Source organism: Diadema antillarum, unplaced genomic scaffold (assembly GCF_040938485.1).
Source record: "Diadema antillarum isolate AM-2024a unplaced genomic scaffold, OU_Dant_1.0 seq00001612_RagTag, whole genome shotgun sequence".
NCBI lineage: Eukaryota > Metazoa > Echinodermata > Echinoidea > Diadematoida > Diadematidae > Diadema > Diadema antillarum.
In genome coordinates, this window is record NW_027272325.1 from 331,243 (window position 1) to 351,490 (window position 20,248).

Sequence of the window (20,248 nt, forward strand, 5' to 3'; positions counted from 1 at the left end):
AGAGTCTGGCATTCTATTTCCTATTTCATATCGTCCTTCCTCTCATTCATTTCCACATCTATTCGCAGAAGAACGTGTCCTGGATACATATCATGTGTCATCCTTGAAGTCAGCTGCAATCAGAATCTTTGTCTTTTTTTTTTTTGTTAGTCTTTGCTGTTTGGTTTCCAGATGCAAACTTTGAGACTGGAAACATACAAACAGATAAACAAAAATAATTCATACCAGCATGTCTCCACTCATTTCATACTTCACCTTGTGATTGACACACAATAGATAGACATCTCAGTTTGTCAAGAGTTTCTGTCCAATACATGTATTTCTGTATATCCTTGAAAGAACTTCGGTCGGCGTCACTGCAAAGCGAACTTAAACACGATTGACGATGGTGCTGCAATGATGTATAGACTATTAGGTCGAGTCCAAGCTGGGTTAGAGTGGACGATTTAGAGATGGTACAAGTCGGGGAAAAAATAAAAAGACAGCAACAAAAATAGTTACATTTCAGCGATTGCACTTAATGAAGAGGCATTTGGCTCGATTCTGTAACCCCAATGGTCTCCACAGAGTTCTCTGGTGACAAGAGTCATAGCGGAAGTAAACCAGTACATCCGGGGGGTTAGGCTGCCATCATTAATCTGTTTGGGCACTGGCACACACTTAGAGTACTGCTCAGCAAACACAAGATCTTGAAGGTGCCACAAATAGTCCACATGTCCCGATCAACCCCTCGCATACTGAATGGCATGAGCACCTCCAGAATAGGTAAGCAAAGCTTCCATGGATGCCTGGACGGGGGTACATTGTAGGTATACAGAGAGGGCAAGGCCTGTCCACTTAGATAGGTGGAGGCCCATTGGTGTAGCGGAGCATGGGATGCAGCGAGCGGGCAAAGTTGTTGCTAAGGGTACAGCTGTAGTCCTCCTCTGTCATGGGGATGAGGCAGGCCACGCCCAGTAGTAGGAGCATCAAGAGATGGAGAGGTAGAGCGGCCCGCACTGCACGGGAGAGGAAGGGTCTGCCTGCACGGTGGGTCGCTGTGGGTACGACGGCAGCTCTGTTTAAATGCAAGTAACAGGGGAAGTGTGCAAAATAGATAAATACATCTCAAGATTTGTGGGGTTCAATACACAGTTTATTCAAGCTCGACGCCATCACATCCATAAAACTACTTTACTGAGTAATCATTACATATATTAGCAATATCTGTTTCACCACATTATCAAGAATTATTCACTGTGGGTGGAACATCCTGTTCATGAATGTAAGCACCCAGGATGGGAATCCAACTTCAGATCTGGGAGGTCAGAGGCTACTATCCACTTTGACTGCACTGCTCCAACTGATAGTATTACAATACTGCCTATGCCAAATATTTTGTGAGAATTTTATTTTTGTGAATTTCACGAGTTGGGTGCTATTTGCGAATTTAAATACAAGCAAAATATTAACTTTGATCCTGACATAAAATGTGACATGCGTGCATTTTCTACGTTCAGTCGTGTTCTTCACAATCCCAAATTAAACCACTTGTGAAACTGTTGGGAAGTCTCAATTTGCAAAATATAAGACTCGCTAAATATGTGGCATATACAAAAACAGTAACAGCTGTGGTAGCAGTGGTAACAGTAGTGGTAGTGATAGTTGTGGCAGTGGTGGTACAGTGCAGCAGTGGTGGTGGTAGTAAAGGTGGTACCAATAGTACTAGTAGCAGTAGTAGTAGGAGTAGAAGTGGAAGTAGTAGTGGTAGTGGTAGTGGTAGTGGTAGTGGTAGTGGTATTGGTATTGGTATTGGTATTGGTATTGGTATTGGTAATAGTAGTATTAGTGGTAGTGGTAGTGGTAGTAGTAGTGGTAGTGGTCGTGGTAGTGGTAGTAGTAGTAATAGTGCTTGTGGTTGTGGTAGTGGTAGCGGTGATGATGATGATGATGTCTTTACTCACCCATCAACCTCTGATACTGGTTGTCTGCCAGCCAGAGTGCTGGTTGTAGCATCCGCATAATGCCTGATGGAGTAGATGGGTGAACTGGCCTTCCCCTGGCCCGGTATGGGGCTACCCAGGTCTGCTGATACCTCCCCCATGGCCCCAAGTAGCATCACAGAGCGTGGCTGAATAGGGCTTTCATCCATAGGCTGGAAGTGATATAATGGTAAAAAAGAGAACATGATTCACTTAAATTACAGCACAGCTCATACTACACGGAACGGAACTGAAATGCTCGGTTCAAAATAGCTGTTAACAATACTACCCTGTCAATGTTATCTAATAAGCTACAAATAGCAATAATTTCCAATAATACATTAATCAAAATTCATGACTACTCTCAATGGGCAGGTGAGGTTGACTCCACCAAAATTTAATGACCAAAGCCAATAATCCCATTTTCAGATTTACAGCACTATAATTCTTAAAAGTGTCAACCTTTCTGGTAGTTAAGGATTGTTTTATCTTGCTAAAAAGTTGTAAGATGCTGACTATCTTCCAAGTACAAGCTACATATGAAACAGAAACTGACCTTTATGCCATACATCATACTTCTTTTTCTTTCTTTCTTTTTTTGTTTTCATTACTATGCAACAAAAAGGCACACAATTGTAAACATACACATAAAGTACAATGAAAAATTGCAACTATGAGATAATGAGCAATGTACACTTAGTCCTTAAATCATATTCCCTTCAAAAACATAAAAAATGAATTTAAAATCTGCAAAATTTTGATAGAAAATCACTACATGTATTTCAAGAAGGAGGGATCCATTGTTGGAATCTAAGCTGTAGTTTCGAACATGATATCCTGTGGGCCTTACAATATATCCTTCATTGAAGTTCACACATGACATCAGGTTGCATATCACAGTTGCCATTTTAGAGGTTTCCATATGTAGGTTACTATACAGACAATGATCAATTAAATTGATTTGGTTATTACTTCACAATCAAGTCAAATTTGTTACATATCGTCAAACTTTTTGCTTTTCTTCCCCGTTTGCTCTTTTATTTTATTTTTTCATACAATGTAAATTAAGCACACAGGGCTACCAACATTCAAATCAGGCAGATTCCACATACAGTAGCAATCAGGAAGACACCTGTGTGTTACATGTATCTCAATTGGCGTAAAACTAAAATTCCCAAATCAGGGAAATTTTGATAGTCTCTTTATATCACAAAATGAAGAAATATTAAAGTTTTCAGGAAGCCTCCTGCAAAATCAGGGACACTTGGCAACTCTGGGCACATCACATCACTTTTACAACCTAAAAGAGAGTGACAAAAAAGAAAAAAGAAAGAAAGACAGAAAGAAAAAGAACAGGAAAGAAAAGGAAAGCTATGAATAATGAACGAAGATATTTGCTCTCACCCTGTCCAGTTGGAACTGGCTCGGATCCACCTTGGTTTCCAGCTGCTCCAGGTTGTCGTTGCAGCGTTGCAGCAAGGTGGCGCTCTTCTTGGCCACCTGGTGGAGGGTCTCCCGCGTGGCCCGGCAGTCCGGCGAGTCGACGTCCATGAGGAGCTGGTCGGCTGTGTCCTTGAGCGATGTCACCCGCGGAATCATCGCCTCCAGCTCTCGCCTGAAGCCCTGGGATGTGAAGGTCAAGCGATGTCTCTCACTTTAATCATCTCATTTGGTGCACTTTTTGTGATCTCAACATACCTCTGCTTTTATACTTACATACCTTGCAGTGTATACTTACTCCATCCCCTCCCCCACCCACAACCATTGATCTTTAATGATCTACATCATCTTCATATCTCACTTGGTGAGTCCAGCAACACATATATTCAACTCTCTGGATGTTCTTACACAATTTTTAACAACCTGTGTGCACAGCACACTAGCTATTTGTCAGTTAATTTGGCCACAAACCATCTCATACACACAATATGCCCCTTCATTAACCTGCATATTTTGATCTAATCATTCATATCAGTCAATGAATCACTTTTTATTTTATACATTCATTCTTCACTCATGAGAAAGATCATCCTTTCAGCCATAGCTACGGCTGATTTGCTACAGGGTCCTTTGTGCCACTTGAAAAATTCATACACTGAACTTTGATTTAATATCCTTCTGATAAATTAAACTTTCTTCAACTGTGTGTTGTTGGCACGTTTTCCAAATGAATACACTTTTATTTTCCTCCCACGTGAAAGTGATTTACAGATACAAGTATAAGTGTTGTCTTTTGACTGAAACTAACAATGATACAGACATAAACCACAGATCTATACATCAATAAATATGGAGATGCACTACCTATTCTGCAGCAAAAGCTAGTGACAATTTGAAACTTAAAGGGTGTGTACAGTTCTGGTTGAGGTGAGGATTTAGCTTTTAACGTTTCGCGAGATATTCAGAAACTACTCTATGAGATGTCAAAGAGCATGCAGTTTTAAGGGGTATCAAAAGTTTATTCGATGAAAATCGGTTTTGAAATTGCTAAGATATCCAAAAACAAGGTGAAACAAAGAGATTCTTATAAAGTTGTGGCATGTCGCCTTTTATCATTAACACTTTTTTTTTATATCTCAGCCATTTGAAAACCAATTTTCATCAAATAAACGTTGAATCCTTCTTAAAATTACATGCTATTTCATAAGAACCTTTTCATTATCTCACTTAGGAATGTTCAAAACATGAATCCCCACCTCAAACCAGTACTGTACAGTCCCTTTAACCCCTGAATACCACTTGAACGTCATATCTAGATGATGGCACAAAATGTAGGTCGATGGGACAATATGATATGATAGCTATATACTGCTGGTGAGCGAGCTGAATCTATCAAATGTCTGAGAAAAAGTAAATTGTTAATGGTATTAGCTCAGTAATGATATTGAAAATTTGCACCACATTCTATTTGCACGATTAACTCTGCCTGCAGCTGCACAAGGGAGCAGCGTTATTGTAATGCATCAGTGAATAATGTCTCTCGCACCTGTCTGTGTGTGGGCATAAAAGAGTTCTAAATGTAAATAAAGGAGTCTGCATAATATCATTATCAAATCTGAATAGGATTAGCATAACTCCACACTGTGCATATGTTTCACACTTGTGCAAAAATGTTGGTGGCTTTGATATTGATCTTTGTTTTTCTTGTTGCTGCTAGGGTATGTTGGGGTGGGGGTAGGGGAGGGTTTGAGGGGTTGGGGGTTAAATTTTGATCATCTCAGTGCGATCAAAACCACTCACTGCAAAGACCCTGTACTGGTTGTTCAGCGTGTCTGCGTCAGCGTCCAAGTCTATGGGCTCGTTATCGTTCATGTCTGACTCCATCTGGGCTAGTCTCATTTCGAGGTCCTTGGTGGTTTGGTGGAACTCCTCACACTGCACAATTGCCATCTGACAAACACGAGAGCACACAGCACATACTGTCATGGCTAAACTGAAGGGCTAATTGTGGGCTAGGTATGAGACTAACCTGGTGTACTTAAATGTTATGAATTTGCTCAATAGAAAACACTTCAAAACTATCATTTTTTTTTTGTAACTTACGCGTAGAAAAGCAATGCTGATAAAAATTGCATCCGCATAAGTGGCATGAGAGAACAATTCCTTCTCATTTGTTAGCCACAACCCTCAAAGGCTGCAAACCAGTGCTGCAGATTAGGAGGCACTGTTGGCTCATTTCTTAAGGTTGATGTATACTTCTAGATGACATTAGAAATGGCAAATGTTGACTGGCGGCAAACAGGGTTATGCACAATGGAAATGATTTCTAGCAATATGTGAAAAGTGTGAATTACTGCAAAATGTCAGTAAATAATATGTGGTTACATTCTGCACCTTAGACCTTCAAAAACTCAGTTTCTTTTGCCTTACTTTAATACTACCCATTCCAGAAATGCATAAAGAAAGAGAAAAAAAGAAAAGAAAAATAAGAGCAACTTTGAGATGTGAAGAAGGAGGTCAGCTCTCGACCTTATTTCTACAGAATAAAATGAAACTATTCATGTCCTATTCAGAATATGACCAATCTCATCAACAAAACTTAATGCTTCTGTTATCAAGAGAAAGAAGTATAGGTCTATGCGCATTGAAATTATGCATCGGTAGTATTGGCATGCAGAAACCTGTACCATATACTGCTACTTCACCAAACCACATCAAGGACAATACGCCCCCTCTGTCAACTGATCAAACAAGGTGTAAAATATGATAAATTTGACCAATATGTGTCCCAAATATTTGCCTTTATGAACACGTTGCAGTAAATTATCCCGTTATCATATACATATCAAACAATTTTTTCCCCGCATATCTAGAATGCATCTGTCTTATTTTGGTCCGAATCAAAGATGGCCTATCCTTTTATGCCTTGTTTATCCGATAATTACTGAACCATAAAACACAATGGATTCGAGGACAAAGGCATGGCAGGCAAAGTGAAATTTTACCCTGGTTATTATTTTTCCTAGCGTAAATAAAAACACAAACAAACAATAGCTCATTCCAGTCATGCGTAGGTGTTTGTGCTTCTCTGCGTACACTCAGGCATGTGTACTTTGTCATATTTGTTCAAATGCGCCCATTCATAACCTCACTCACTGAAACCGCATCCGGGAATTTTCTAAACGTTAGTGCTATGAAGAGCGTAACCACAACACAATCATTTTCATTGTTAAGTCTTGGCAATCTGCTCAATCTATTTGTGGAAGTACAAAATATATCTCCTGCCACGGAGACCGATTCTAGCCTGGCACAATTTTCTTGGTAATTTGGAATTCATTTGAATGCTGATAACTGAGGGTGAAGAAACTAATGACATAAAATGTATGTTAGATGTCTCATAGCATACGGTGGGATCTGATTCACAAATGTATTATCTTTCATTTACACAAAATGAAATATACAGTATTACATATACATGTAGGCTACTGTCATCTATTTTTTATTCTTTGTAGGTACTACAAAGTTCTGAAAATTCACTGTGGCTGCTGATATCTCGTCAAATTTGGCTCAAAAAAGGTATTACCTATGCATGAACTCTTTTCTCTCTACAATTTTTGAGCAAGATCCTCCATCTTTGGACATTACTAATACATTATATCCCTCTGTGTGTGTATTAGCTTTTCCTAACTTCGCAGTTGGCACCACACCTGGCACACTTCTGTTAGTAAAGTCATGTGAATCCTGCATTATAGTGAAGCTAGCATGGAGTCAAAATTTGGGAGATGGCATGCCTCTCTCTTGACCCACCTGTAACCTCTTCTGCCAGTCGGCGGCCTTGGCGCACACCCCTTCCCAGCGCCTGTTCATCACCTGCAGCCGGTAGCTCAGCTCCTGGCCCTGGGGAGTGTCCGGGTCGACAAACTGCTGGCTGCACAGGTTGATGGAATAGGCGATGGTCCGCCGGGCATTCAGAGCCAGCATGAAATCCTGTGGGTGGGACATACAGAATATTAATAACACTGAAGACAAGTCCACAGAAAATTCTTCCCCTTTTTCATCCCCAACCATTATTTTTTTTTCATCACTGTCTGCCATCTTTTTTTCTTGGGTTGACATCGAGCTCTTCCTTACCTCATGCTAAATATTCAACACAAATAAGAATAATGACAGATTGCAACTGATTGACAAACTGCCCTTCATCAACATAAATAAGCCTAGACACTATACCGTTCAATGTTTTTGAGTAATAGCAATGATAAAGATATGACAAATCTCTTTCAGCTCCCAACTCTTACAGTTATCATTGAACCATCATTGATTCATTAATCACTTAATTCAGCTAAGCACAAGTACATTGTACACTGACTTCACAGTAACTTGAGAAGAAGACAAAATATATGACAACATATCAAAAGGGAATAAATTCTAATACAACTGCAGTTGTGGAGGACATAGTGGTCTGTAACTAGAAGGAACTTGCTTAGAACTCACCCTGAATAACCTGATCATGTCCTCGAGATCGCCGACGTCGCCTCCGCTGGCCTGCGAGTTGAGCGTGGCCTCGGCCTTGTCCAGCCAGGCGTTGAGGTTGTTGAGGTCGTTGTCGTACTGCTGCCAAGTCTGGTAGTTGTGCTGGAGGTGAGCTCCCCTCTCTAGCAGGTCCCCCTGGAGAACCTCCCATCGGCTCACCAGACCTTGAGGGTGGGTGGGAGGGGGGGGGGGGGGGCATGGTGAGGTGGTAGGAAGGGGGAAAGACGAGATGGGGTGAGAACGAAAGCGACCGGTAATCTGACTATCAAAAGACAATGGCGGTAAGCCATCCACTGTACAGATTGTTGGTTTCTTTTGTGAGTACACTGTAGTTCCATTTTAAGAGAGAGAAAGTACCGGTACTCCTATGTACCCCACTAGCTCATTCTCTCATGCCCCCTTCAGTCAACAAATCTTGGGGGGGGGGGGGGGGATAGGAGCAAAACCAAGATGGGACCAACCATGTGACCATCCCTCAAAACAAAACCAGCATGACCTGCCAACTCGCCAAACATTTAATTTGATAAGGAGACAACATGTATAGTCCCATTAGCCTTCAAGTCTAGGAAAAAGTGTGTGTTTTTTTCCATTTGAGTAGATTGAAAACCCATTCCAGGAATGCACAAAAGAGAGGTGGTTCATGATATCAAATGAACAGGTCAAGAGGATTACTGTGAAGAAAAAAAACCACAAAACAAACCCACCAAAACCTTGATGAAAATTTGCATCTGGAGTGTGTTTATATTAGGAATACCACACACACAAATACATTGTTTGGTGTATGAAGCTTTTCTTTCATGAAAAATACAGATGCCCTGGAATTGTTACTGACATATGTTAAGCGTAATAGCTTTGGTTGCTTCTATTCAGGACCAACACAGACATAATGACACTGAGTGAGACGTACTGGCTCAGGAATGGCAACAGGGACACACACTTTGAGGTGGCTGGTTTTGAAATAATAGCACGGCGAGATGGGAAGCCAAATTCTGAAAACCGTCCACATGGAGGGGTCATGATGTACATGTACGTTAAGGCAGATTTGGCAGAGAGATACAAGTGTCTGAACTGTGACCCTAGCCTCGAGGTTGTACTTGTTGAATTAGACCTTGGTCAACCTCCTAATGCAGAGTGGCCAAACCACTGGCAAAGGCAGAGCGTCAGCAACAGCAGGGGCAGCTGCGAAGCAAACTGAACAAGAGACCCGCGGGTCTAGCGCTCACCTGAGTATCGCAAGTTCACCTTTCACGCAGTCACTAATCTAAATTATTCACAGCTCTACCAAAATTTGACCAGGCATTCTCAAGTAGAAGATGAAAATGTACAATAAGGGCCCAATTTTTTTAAGATTCCTTAATTTGGGGGGATTGGGGCCCCCTGGGGCCCTCTGGGTGGGGCATGGTGCCCATTTTGATAAATTGAGATCCTGACCCCCTAGGGATGCTACCTGCCAAGTTTGACAAAAATCCATCATGAGGTTTTCAGGAAGAAGATGAAAATGTACAATTCAGGCCCCCATTTGGACCCTTCCAACCACCACCCCCCCCCCCCCCCCCCCCCCCTACCCAAGAGGGGCACCCCTGGATCTCCTATGAACAAACTTGAAACTACAGTCATTAATGTACTCACTCATAGTATTATCTCAGCTCTATATATAACTTCTGATTCTAGAGAAGATTTATAAAGATTCCTTCATTTGGGGGATTTGGGACCCCTGGGGGCCCCCTGGGTGGGGCATGGTGCCCATTTTAACAAATTGAGATCCTAACCCCCTAGGGATGCTACCTGCCAAGTTTGGTGAAAATAGGTCATGGGGTTCTCAAGAAGAAGATAAAAATGTACAATTTAGGCCCCATTAGGACCCCTCCTCACCCCCTCCCTCCCCTGGGTCCCAAGGGGGGCACCCCTGATTCTGCCATGAACAAAGTTGAAACTACAGTCATCAATGTACTAACTCATAGTATTAACTTAGCTCTATCACTTCTGGTTCTAGAGAAGAAGATTTTTGCGGATATTCCTTAATTTTGGGGGGTTTGGGCCCCCTGGGGGCCCCCTGGGTGGGGCATGGTGCCCATTTTCACAAATTGATTTCCTAACCCCCTAGGGATGCTACCTGCCAAGTTTGGTGAAAATGGGTCATGGGGTTCTCAAGAAGACGATGAAAATGTACAATTTAGGCCCCATTAGAACCCTTCCCCACCCCCCTCCCCTGGGTCCCAAGGGGGGCACCCCTGATTCTGCCATGAACAAACTTGAAACTACAGTCATCAATGTACTAACTCATAGTATTAACTTAGCTCTATCACTTCTGGTTCTAGAGAAGAAGATTTTTACAGATTCCTTAATTTTGGGGGGTTTGGGCTCCCCTGGGGACCCCTGGGTGGGGCATGGTGCCCATTTTAACAAATTGAGTTCCTAACCCCCTAGGGATGCTACCTGCCAAGTTTGATGAAAATCGGTCTTGGGGTTTTCAAGAAGAAGATGAAAATGTAAAAAGTTTACGCACGACGCACGACGGACGACGGACGACGGACGACGGACGACGGACGACGCACGTCGGACGCCGGACGAAGGGCGATCGCAATAGCTCACTTGAGCCTTTGGCTCAGGTGAGCTAAAAATGTAAGCAGTGTAAAGTACTTCGAATTCTAGACGTTTACATCCCTCCTGGAACATGTGACAAGATTTCAGCCCTCGAGAAGTTAGTGAGTAACATTCATGAACTAAAAGCTCATGAGAAATGTAGACTCTTGTGCAAGTAAGCAAGAAAAATCTGCAGATGCAGTGAAAAGAAAGACACAAAATCTGGTGCCAGCAAAGATGCTGACAGTGCTTCCACCAAGGGAAAAACATGCTGATGTAAGACAAACTCTGTTATACTCAGAGATTTCAATTTTGACATGAAGACTGCTGACGCAGCAGCAGCACAAAGATCCACAGCAGAATCAAAACTACGTACTCTCAAAGGGATGGAAGAACAGTGCTGTCAGTCAAAGCAGCTGATCAAGGATCCAATGAGAACGCGATACAGAAGATATTCATGTAAGGAAGAAGACATTGTAACTGAAAGCACCATCGACTTGATTTATATCAACGACCACACCGAAGTCAAGTCAGGTGTATTTCACGTTTCTCTCAGCGATCATTTCATCGCGTACTGCTCAATATCAAACTGTCCCAAAGAAGAACTTTACAGATGGGACACCTGTCAAGAATTGTGACCAAGAAGCTTTCTAGAAATTTTCTGCCCAGTATCCAAGATCCTTGATCATGTCCCTCAAGTGCTCTTTCATTATGCTTTAAAAAAATACAATTATGTTGAATTCTCTTTCCATTTTCTTTTTTTATTTGACACGTGCATTACAAAACGAACAAAAAGTTGAACACACTGATTTTGCTCGAGGACTGAAAATAGGTGAAATGGGTCAACCTAGCTGATCATGACTTTTTCATATTTCCTGAAAGAGCAAGTCTTCTTCTACATTATGCTAAAATTTGGGATCATAAAATGAGCAGGAAAGTGTGTTTTTTAGCAGTTCATCTCGACTATTTTTGGTAGAATAGTGTGATTAGGTGTGTCTTTAGAGTCCCCTTTTCATTTCTGAAAAACCTTGTACACACTCTTCACTTTCAACTCTAATAACTTTTGAAAGGATAATGCTACTGCTTTGAAAGTTGGAATTAATCATAGACAGCATCTGTTAATAAGGCATGCTCAATTTCAGTTAAATCTGATAATCCCTTCATTGTTGTTACTCTGGTGGTTTACTTCCTGTTTTTTGTCCCATTTATCACACAGCCAGCACAACTTGGTAAAGATTAAGCGCTTGAATAGACACTGTACTTCAGAGCCTCAATTCTCAGTTCACACTTTTCCTGAGTGTGTGCTTTCTTTCCAATATTGTAGATAGGTCAGGAGAGTCCATTTGATTTGAGTTTTACATCATTTTAAAGCTTAAAGTCTGCTCTTTCAGAATATGCTCTTAACTAAAATTTCATGTCTGCCGACATTCTGTTTGTTTTGTGATGCAGGGTCACATATTGTTGCCCTGCAGTGACATCACGAAATGTTGTAGTCTTCTCATCCATAGCCTTTTGACAAGGCCTCATGGCTGAAGATTGAGACTAACTCGCCACATCGAGCACTGCCAGAAACGGGTGAACGCGAGACCGAGTGGCGCAGCCACAAAGCCTTTTAAAACCTGGGTTTTTTTCCCTACTGCATCCCGACGAAGGCGAATATGAATTATTCATACATTCATGAGTCATATCACAGTTGGTATGCTAATGAGGACGTGTCAACGCTGCGCTGGCAATGCAGGCAGCTACGGATGAGCGAGCCGCCGACATGCATACTTATGTGTATTCATTAGATGCGATGGTGTTGTGAGCAATGCGGTCGCTGATTGGCCGCTACCCTTTTTGGTAGGAGAATCGGCGAGAAACAAGGCTCAAGATAAGAAATTCATGTCGGGTTTCAAAAGGCGCTCGGTCTCACGTTCACCCATAATACTTGGCGAGGAGTTAGTCATTTTTTCAGCCACGAGGCCTTGCCAAAAGACTATCTCATCCATTGATGGCAGCACTGAAACTTAAAAAAGTCATAACGTTTGACGGGATTGTCTGATGTTCCTCAAATTTCACTGATGTGTTCTGCTAGTAGTGCTGCGTTTACTCAATCCACATGTATATTTGGGGAAACTTCCTCTTTAATAATTGAAATTCGCTACTGCCCAGTATTCGTAATTCCCAATTAACAGGACGTTCAAAAAACAACTCAAATTCCTTCTCCTCGCCAAGTATTAGTTTCACGTTGTTGCACAACTTGATCCACCACTTGCATAATTTACCCAACAAGCGTTGCACCTTCTTTTATTCTTGTGTATTCAAACTCTTTACAGTCAGGTGATCCCATCACTGCAAGCCCTTGAGGCATTTATGGGACAACTTTTTCTTTCACTTTATACTTCACTCCTCTTTTCTTGTTCTTTTTTTTTTTTTAGTCTGCCCTTTTTAAAGTCTGACTTGTTACCTCTTTGTTTGTTCTGATAACCTATATCATCCCTTTGTGTAATATGTGTGGGTTATGTTGTATTTCATCTTTTTTAACTGTATATATTGTAAATGTTGAAAGAAATAAAGGAGATTTGTATGCTCTCCATCATCAATAAAAAAAAATCAAAACTTAATAGGCTTCTTACCTGCTATTTGGTGGGACAGTGCTGGTTCATCTGTGAGTTGGGGTGCAAGTCTCTTCACTATTGCCACACAGCTCCGACAGTTATCCATCAGAGCGTCCTAAGATGGAAGGAAAGATAATCCCACATGATCTCTAAATCATTTGTGAAAATGCAAAGAAAAATATCATCTAAATTACATGTAGCTCTGAAAAAAAAAAATATTGTGATTCCCTAGCAGAAATCAAACATGGCATAAAATAACATGACGTTGTAACAGTTTTGCTTCTCAGTTCCAATGACATCAAATTGCTTTTGGAGACACTAAAAGAAATATCATCCCGAACAGCCCAAAACCATGATTCAAACTACCATGTAAGGTTACCTCAGTTGTTCTTTTGTTACCTTCTTATGCAAGTGCAACTGGTAAGGCCAGTACTTTATTCCACAACCCATTGAGAACAAGTCTCAAGTATACTCGGGCAAGCGTCTATGAGAAATGCGTGTTGTAGCAAAATCAAACCGTCCTCAATGGGTTAATTCACTAGAAACAAAGCCTTCACAAAGTTCTAACTTCTGGTGCATATGATAGAGTTATCACACAACATTTAGTCTATTCATATACCCGTTTCTAAAAAAGTGTAGCCTTTATGATTGCTATAGAGTGAAGATGGACCAGTTTCATCACATCAAGTATCACATTTGTGACACCTGAAGAACTTGAGACCCTCACATTACAAGTTCACTTGACATTCCATGGAGTAAAGATTAAATCTACAGAAGAAGAAGAAGACGAAGAAGACAAAGAAGGAACAGAAGGGGATAATAAGGGAAGAGTAGGAGGAGGAGGAAGATGATGATGATGATGATGAGGAGGAGAAGAAGGAGGAGGAGGAAGAGGAAGAGAAGAAGGAGACGACTTATACTCACATAGGCAGACTTTTCTGGAACAACGTCAGGGCCGATGGGAGTTTTGCAGCCCACCCAGTTCTCTGCCTCCTCAACTTGACAAGTGCAACTGTCAATCAGTTCCTGGGCGTACTTGGGGTCCACCGGCTCACCCCCTCGCTGCTTGTTCTTACCCCACCTACAGGAGGCGACAGAAATCCATATAATCTATATGACTCTACTACAATTTATTTGCAGTCAATTTGGGCATGTTTTGGTATGTGTATTGGTCCTGCGCAGTGTAAATATTTGCCATTCTACTTTTTGGCCCTGATTATTGTCCATGAGTGAACTCCTAAGAGTAATCTTGGTCTCTGTTTGCTTCCAATCTTAGAGAAGAATGTGAGAATTTACACAAATTACAATAATGAGTTCTGCCCTGTATACTTGTGGTTCAGAAACCAATCAATATATTTTGAGAAATGTATGTTTGCCTAGCAAAGCCTGAATTGTATTTTGTCAATTTTTGGGTGATTGAGAAAGAGTTTCTGATGAGGATGTAATACTAGCAATTTTGCACATTACTACAGACTGTATACATCACTATAACAAGTCATTTGATATGGACGCCCAAAACACAACAACAAACAATAAATAAATACACACAGACTTTGTAAAAATCTTCATTCAATAACAATAATAATAAAAAAAGAAACATTGCTTCTTATGAACAGGGAAACATGCAAAGCTTGTGAATATGATTCCGGATCATATGATGGAGCAAAGTAATTGGCTATCATTCAAATTTGGAGCCCGATACCCTCATAAGGCAATGGGTATAATGGCTGTGTTCAGTCCTAAGGTGACACTGAACCACGATTTTTACATGAACATGAAGATTACTGTCTTTCTATGGGCAAAACAGCTTCTCTTTCAAGCTTCTCATTTACCATACTGAAATAAAATGCTTTCCTTATGATGCAAGCTCACCTAACATCAGGTTCACCCTCGGCGTTAGTTGTCATGTACATGTCCCAGTCCAGTGAAGAGACGCCGCTCACTGGAGTGAGCCTCCCCGACACGTATTCGCTGGGGCCTGGTGAGGCTGACCTAGTGGCCGAGCTGTCCCTCGAGTGGGGGTGGGGACGGTCGGGCGACACGCCCGCCCCGTATCGCTTCCGCAATGTGCGGTCGGGTGACAGGTGGGTGGGGAAATCGCCGTCAATGTCGTCGTCGCCTTCGATGTCGCTGCCGCTCATAGGTTCCTCATAGTTACCTTCCTCATCCTCCTCATCACTGCTTGAATACTGGTCATCAAAATACAGACAAACAGCTTTGTAGTAAATCAAGAATTGGCTTTGAAAAAAGGGAAATACAGTGCAGATGGAAAACACAGATACTTGTGCTCACTTTAAAGACAACAAATAAAATAACTATTATTGTGTGCTAACCAATGTAATGGTTTTATTATCTTATCAAATCTACCAAGCAGAACAACCCTGGTTATATTTCAGTCCTTGGTACAATTTTGTAAACATTACTAACAGGACATGAGACATTTAATCAGTCCACTGTAGGAAGGTGAAAACTTGTTGAACTGATGGTAATTAAAAAGCATTTCATGCACTGCCTAATACAGCCTAAAGTTAGTCTGGAGTTTTGTAATTCACTGTGTTGGGTGGATTTTAAAACTGCTAACCAATCATTAGATTGACTGCTTAACTACACACCTCAGCTAATAACAACTGGGGGGAAAGGGGGAACAATAGATATATAAAAGTGGCCTGTTTTTCTGGTAAAATGTTGGGGATGTGCTATAAGACCATAGAGATGTTGCTGTATATGTGTACTTCACTGACTAAAAACATAAAATAGGGTTCTCTATGGCAAGTTGTTCTCAGTGGGTGACAACATGATTTTATCATCATGAAAAAAGAAAAACAAATAAACAGACACACATACAAAAAAATCCCACATGGGAAGTACACAAATACACAAATCTTGTCTAACAAATGAACTACCAGAGGCAAGGAGGAAAAACAAATGGATTACAATCACAAATGCAAATGCAATTCTTACTTCAGCTGAGATTGGAATCTATATAGGTTAACACTGAAAAATTGATAAAGAAACATAAAAACAAAAATGAAATGATACGAGGGCAAGCAACATAGAACTATGAACAAATTATCACCAACGGGTGGAAACATAGTATACAATGTCTAAACTACTTCACAATGTACAGAAATAAATCTAAGGGAATGACGCAAGACATTTCATGTCAAGGCAATGGATAATTAGGATCTTCAATGCTTGTCTGTCATAATATGGGACATGCACAAATACACATTGTACATTGTATATCTTCCTTGGAAAACAAAGGCATTGATTTAACATGTTGCACAACATCAAAACTTATAAAAGCTTTAAAAGAAGGATGGAAATAAAAGGAAAACCTAACACACAATCAACAGCTCTGACTGCCAAAGAAGCCTTTGGAATTGTTTTCTTGTTTCATACCTTGGTCGGGCCAACCATGAAATAATCGAATGGTATGGCTGACGATTCGCCCTATCATTCAGGTAAGCATAGTGTTAGCGAGAAGGAAAAGAAAGTTGAATACTGCAGTCTATGTTAGAGCTTGAATGCACTGAGATATATCCAAAAGGAGAGAAATAATCAACAGATTGAAATGATTGGCACAATTGATGTGTGCATTTGCAATTCCAAAATAAATCAAGGCAGTTTTATATTCACATCTTCTACTACCCAATTCACATCTTCACACAATGGATTATCTATCACCCCACAATGCATCAAACTGCTGTGACTCTGCCATTTGCATGAATTTGCCAAAATCAAGTGTCGCAGCAAGTGCAACGTCACGGAGAACCTGACTCACAGGACTTCATGGACGCAAGACCAACATTTAACTTGACCATATTAATCTCTACTTCCTGTGACGCATACCCTCTCCACTAGTCACTCCCACTAAAATATGTCAGTATTACGTCAGCTACATTATGCTCTGTCCACTTAAAAAAAAGAAGAGCATTGATGGTGTACAGAAGTCTATTTAGATCTAGTCCATATCCTTTTAGGATACAACAAATCATATGCTTTGTCACAGTCTACCTTTCTGAACAGGCACCACAGACATTACATCATGATCCTTCATATTATTTACAACAGATATGTTAAAAGTCACCGAAAGAATGGTTGATAAATCTGGGACAACATTATTAACACAGTACCTTCGTTCTCATGCAGTTTATGCGAGAAGCCAGCTTACGGGCTTTCAAACGAAGTCTCTTCTTGCGACTCACGCGACTGGCCATATTGTACTATATCTCTCTCCCGCGAACTCAACAAACAGCACAAAAACAGAACTGTTCTGCTGCAGATCCGACACTGGGGACAGGCAGCAAGTCTTTCACTAGTGCCAGTCAGGCAGATGGCTGGGGTACACTGAACATGATCCCCAATGTAAGGCCTCACCCATGACTTATGGCATGGCAGAAATATTCCTACGTCCCATGTCAAACAAGCCTGGACACATTAGATCTCAACTGTCTCATCAGAAAAGATAGTGCAAATCTCCCCTGCAAAGCTGCACCTCCCCTAGTGACTAAGCGGCCCAAATCATGAGTGGGCAGCTCCTTTTTATTCCACCTACACGTACGTTCTCTCTCGGCATTCATCCGAAACCTTTTGACTGAGACAATCAAGGCTAAACACCACCAAAATGCCTCGTTCCGATCCAACAGAGTGGGACAATTACATGTTTGTCAGACTGCCTTCTGCTCTAGGTTTCCTGAGCTGCAGTCACAAATGAATGATTTTACATCTGACGTGATGCCAGTCACAAGGTGTTGGTGGTTAATGAGGGTCAAAGTTCAAGGGACTGCTCCAGGTAACCATGCTAAACTGATTTGTTTCAATGAAATACTTCCAACTGTATACAAAGTATTGGGAGCACACATTTTGCAGTAGGATTTCAACAGAATTCACATCAGTACAATGAAAAGTTGAAACATCAAAATTTCATTTGTCTCCTTTGACTTTACCCAAAGTAATGCAATATATCTATATGTAATGAACAGGTTACTGAACAAGCTTGTTCCATACATTAGTAAAAGTTTAAGAAGACTGAAGAACAATTTTACTGCAGTGATTTATTCAGTATTAATCAAATAACTTCTGAACGAGATGCATTGGAAAAGAAAGAATGCATGCATGCAGGAGTAAAAGATTAATGAAGCATTTTCGAATGATATATCAACAAAATCTGGAATTATAAGAGAATTGTACAGGTGAAAAGGAAGATGTAAACAGTAGTAAATGTACAACTTTCAACAGTGAATTTGAAACAAAAAATGCAAACTTCTACCAGGAAAAAAAGTTGAGGTGACAGAGATGACAGCGTAGTGTCAACATCTCTACAGAATGGGCGTGACCTTTAAGACAATGAGACAGAATGATTGACAGGACTGTTAGCTGAGTCAAGTGTAAGTTGGTACAGAGCATGGGATGATACAAATTTTGTCAAAATGCACGGCATTTTCAAGGCATGGGCATATATGGCTTACAGTAAAGAATTGGTTATATTCTGCCAATGCAGTGCAAGACTAGCACAGACTGGAAATTTTCTTCTTTCCCCTAATGAGATGAGGAAGATGGATGAGAGGATTGTAAGTTTGCTATGCTTTGTTAGTACACAGTTTTGATGCGCCATATTTCTTGACCTCAAACTAGCAATCATGCATCTCGGAAGATGGCAGCCCCCCTATCTTGTGACCCCACTGCTCAAGAATTCATCTGAAGGATATGAAATTCAAATACATATTACATGCACTACAGAAAAGTCTTCTGCATTGGCAAAAACAAAACATAACAAGAAAGAGAAAAAAGAAACTGATTTTTGACTTTTACTCCCATGCTCATTGCATTTGCTTCCAAATGAAGATATTTACATTCTACCAAACACAATGACTGCTACAAGTATAACTTTACAATTTCAATTTTTATTTCATTTTCCGACAAGAACATATACACTGTAGACATCACTTTTTTTGGTAACAGTTGAATTGAATTGATGAAAAAAAGAAAAGAAATTGAATTGAAATAACCCAGAGATATGTGAATAGGTTTTTCTGATGAGTGATCAATTTATGCAAGCTCTAATTCAGTACTCCCCACCCCCAGTATTTCACTGAAACATAGAGGAGGGCTTCCATCTTTGAGGATGAAGATTTAGCTAAATCAACTACAGGGGAATGCTCATGAGTGTGAATACAGTGCACTGACACTCACCGTGGCAGTGATTCTTTCCAATTTCCGCTGGAACTTGCTGACCCTCGCAAAGACCTCGTCGGCATAGCGACGCAGCTCGTCCATCTCCTCCTGGATCTCGGCCGCGTCGTTCTGGTCGCAGCGCTGCATCAGGGAACGGGCGTAGCTATCGATCTCGTCAAGCCGCACCTGGTTCAGTTCGATCTCATGTTGGAATGCCTGGGTTGGGTAATATGGTAGATGAGATGGTTTACACACAGGGATAATATCACCTTGGGTAATTACAATGTAACACCATCTCTTAGAGTATTAAGTGTGCAGCAAGCTGTGCTCAATTTCACAATCTTTCACAGTTTATTTCCTAAAAAACTTAACTTTTCACATACTGCATTATTTGGCAGTCAGCAATTATACAGCTTATAAGAAATTATGATAAAATGTATAACAGCAGCAGAATAAAGTGCGGCCAACAAAACTCACTGAATGAAAAGTCCTTGATACTGTCATATATGCATGCAGTGTATGCATTATATTTCTTTGTGTTTCTTTGAGTCAACTGATAATTCATTCTACTAACTTAACTCTGGATCAGGGGCTATTAGTTCTTAAGCATGAGATGGCATGACCTTAGAGTGACCATACGTTTACTGACCTTCATCTGTTTGGTTTTGGTGGAGATGTCTGACTGGGAGAAGTGCTCGATGTTGGTCAGCTGAAGGTCCAGCTCGGTCAGCCAGACCACCATGCTCTCCCTGGTCCCTTCAAACTCGTCCCTCAGGCCTTGCTGGGCCCTCAGCCGCCGTAACACACTGCAGCACCGCCTGGCGAGAGCATCCCACCTGTTGGATGATGAACAAGAGAGGGCAGTGTTACTCTTCATTATAATCATTTAACTGTATGAATGAGCAATGTTTTCACCAGGAAACATTCACCCTTCTTCTCTGATAAATGCACAGTTCT

At 41.0% G+C, this 20,248-nt stretch overlaps 1 protein-coding gene across 1 annotated transcript in view; it reads right to left on the reverse strand.

Moving 5' to 3' along the window:
• Positions 1 to 756: 756 nt before the first annotated feature.
• The window catches only part of LOC139711120 (nesprin-1-like), a 69,974-nt gene continuing 50,482 nt past the window's right edge, over positions 757 to 20,248 (reverse strand). Inside the window, exons 5-15 of the mRNA XM_071623036.1 lie at positions 19,941 to 20,127; positions 19,310 to 19,507; positions 14,987 to 15,303; positions 14,039 to 14,195; positions 13,133 to 13,229; positions 7,893 to 8,095; positions 7,209 to 7,388; positions 5,202 to 5,351; positions 3,366 to 3,584; positions 1,944 to 2,134; positions 757 to 1,057 (exon numbers count right to left, since the gene is read on the reverse strand). Coding sequence (XP_071479137.1) covers positions 838 to 1,057; positions 1,944 to 2,134; positions 3,366 to 3,584; positions 5,202 to 5,351; positions 7,209 to 7,388; positions 7,893 to 8,095; positions 13,133 to 13,229; positions 14,039 to 14,195; positions 14,987 to 15,303; positions 19,310 to 19,507; positions 19,941 to 20,127 — 2,119 coding nt within the window. The 3' untranslated portion in view covers positions 757 to 837. The remainder of the gene's footprint in view (positions 1,058 to 1,943; positions 2,135 to 3,365; positions 3,585 to 5,201; positions 5,352 to 7,208; positions 7,389 to 7,892; positions 8,096 to 13,132; positions 13,230 to 14,038; positions 14,196 to 14,986; positions 15,304 to 19,309; positions 19,508 to 19,940; positions 20,128 to 20,248) is intronic.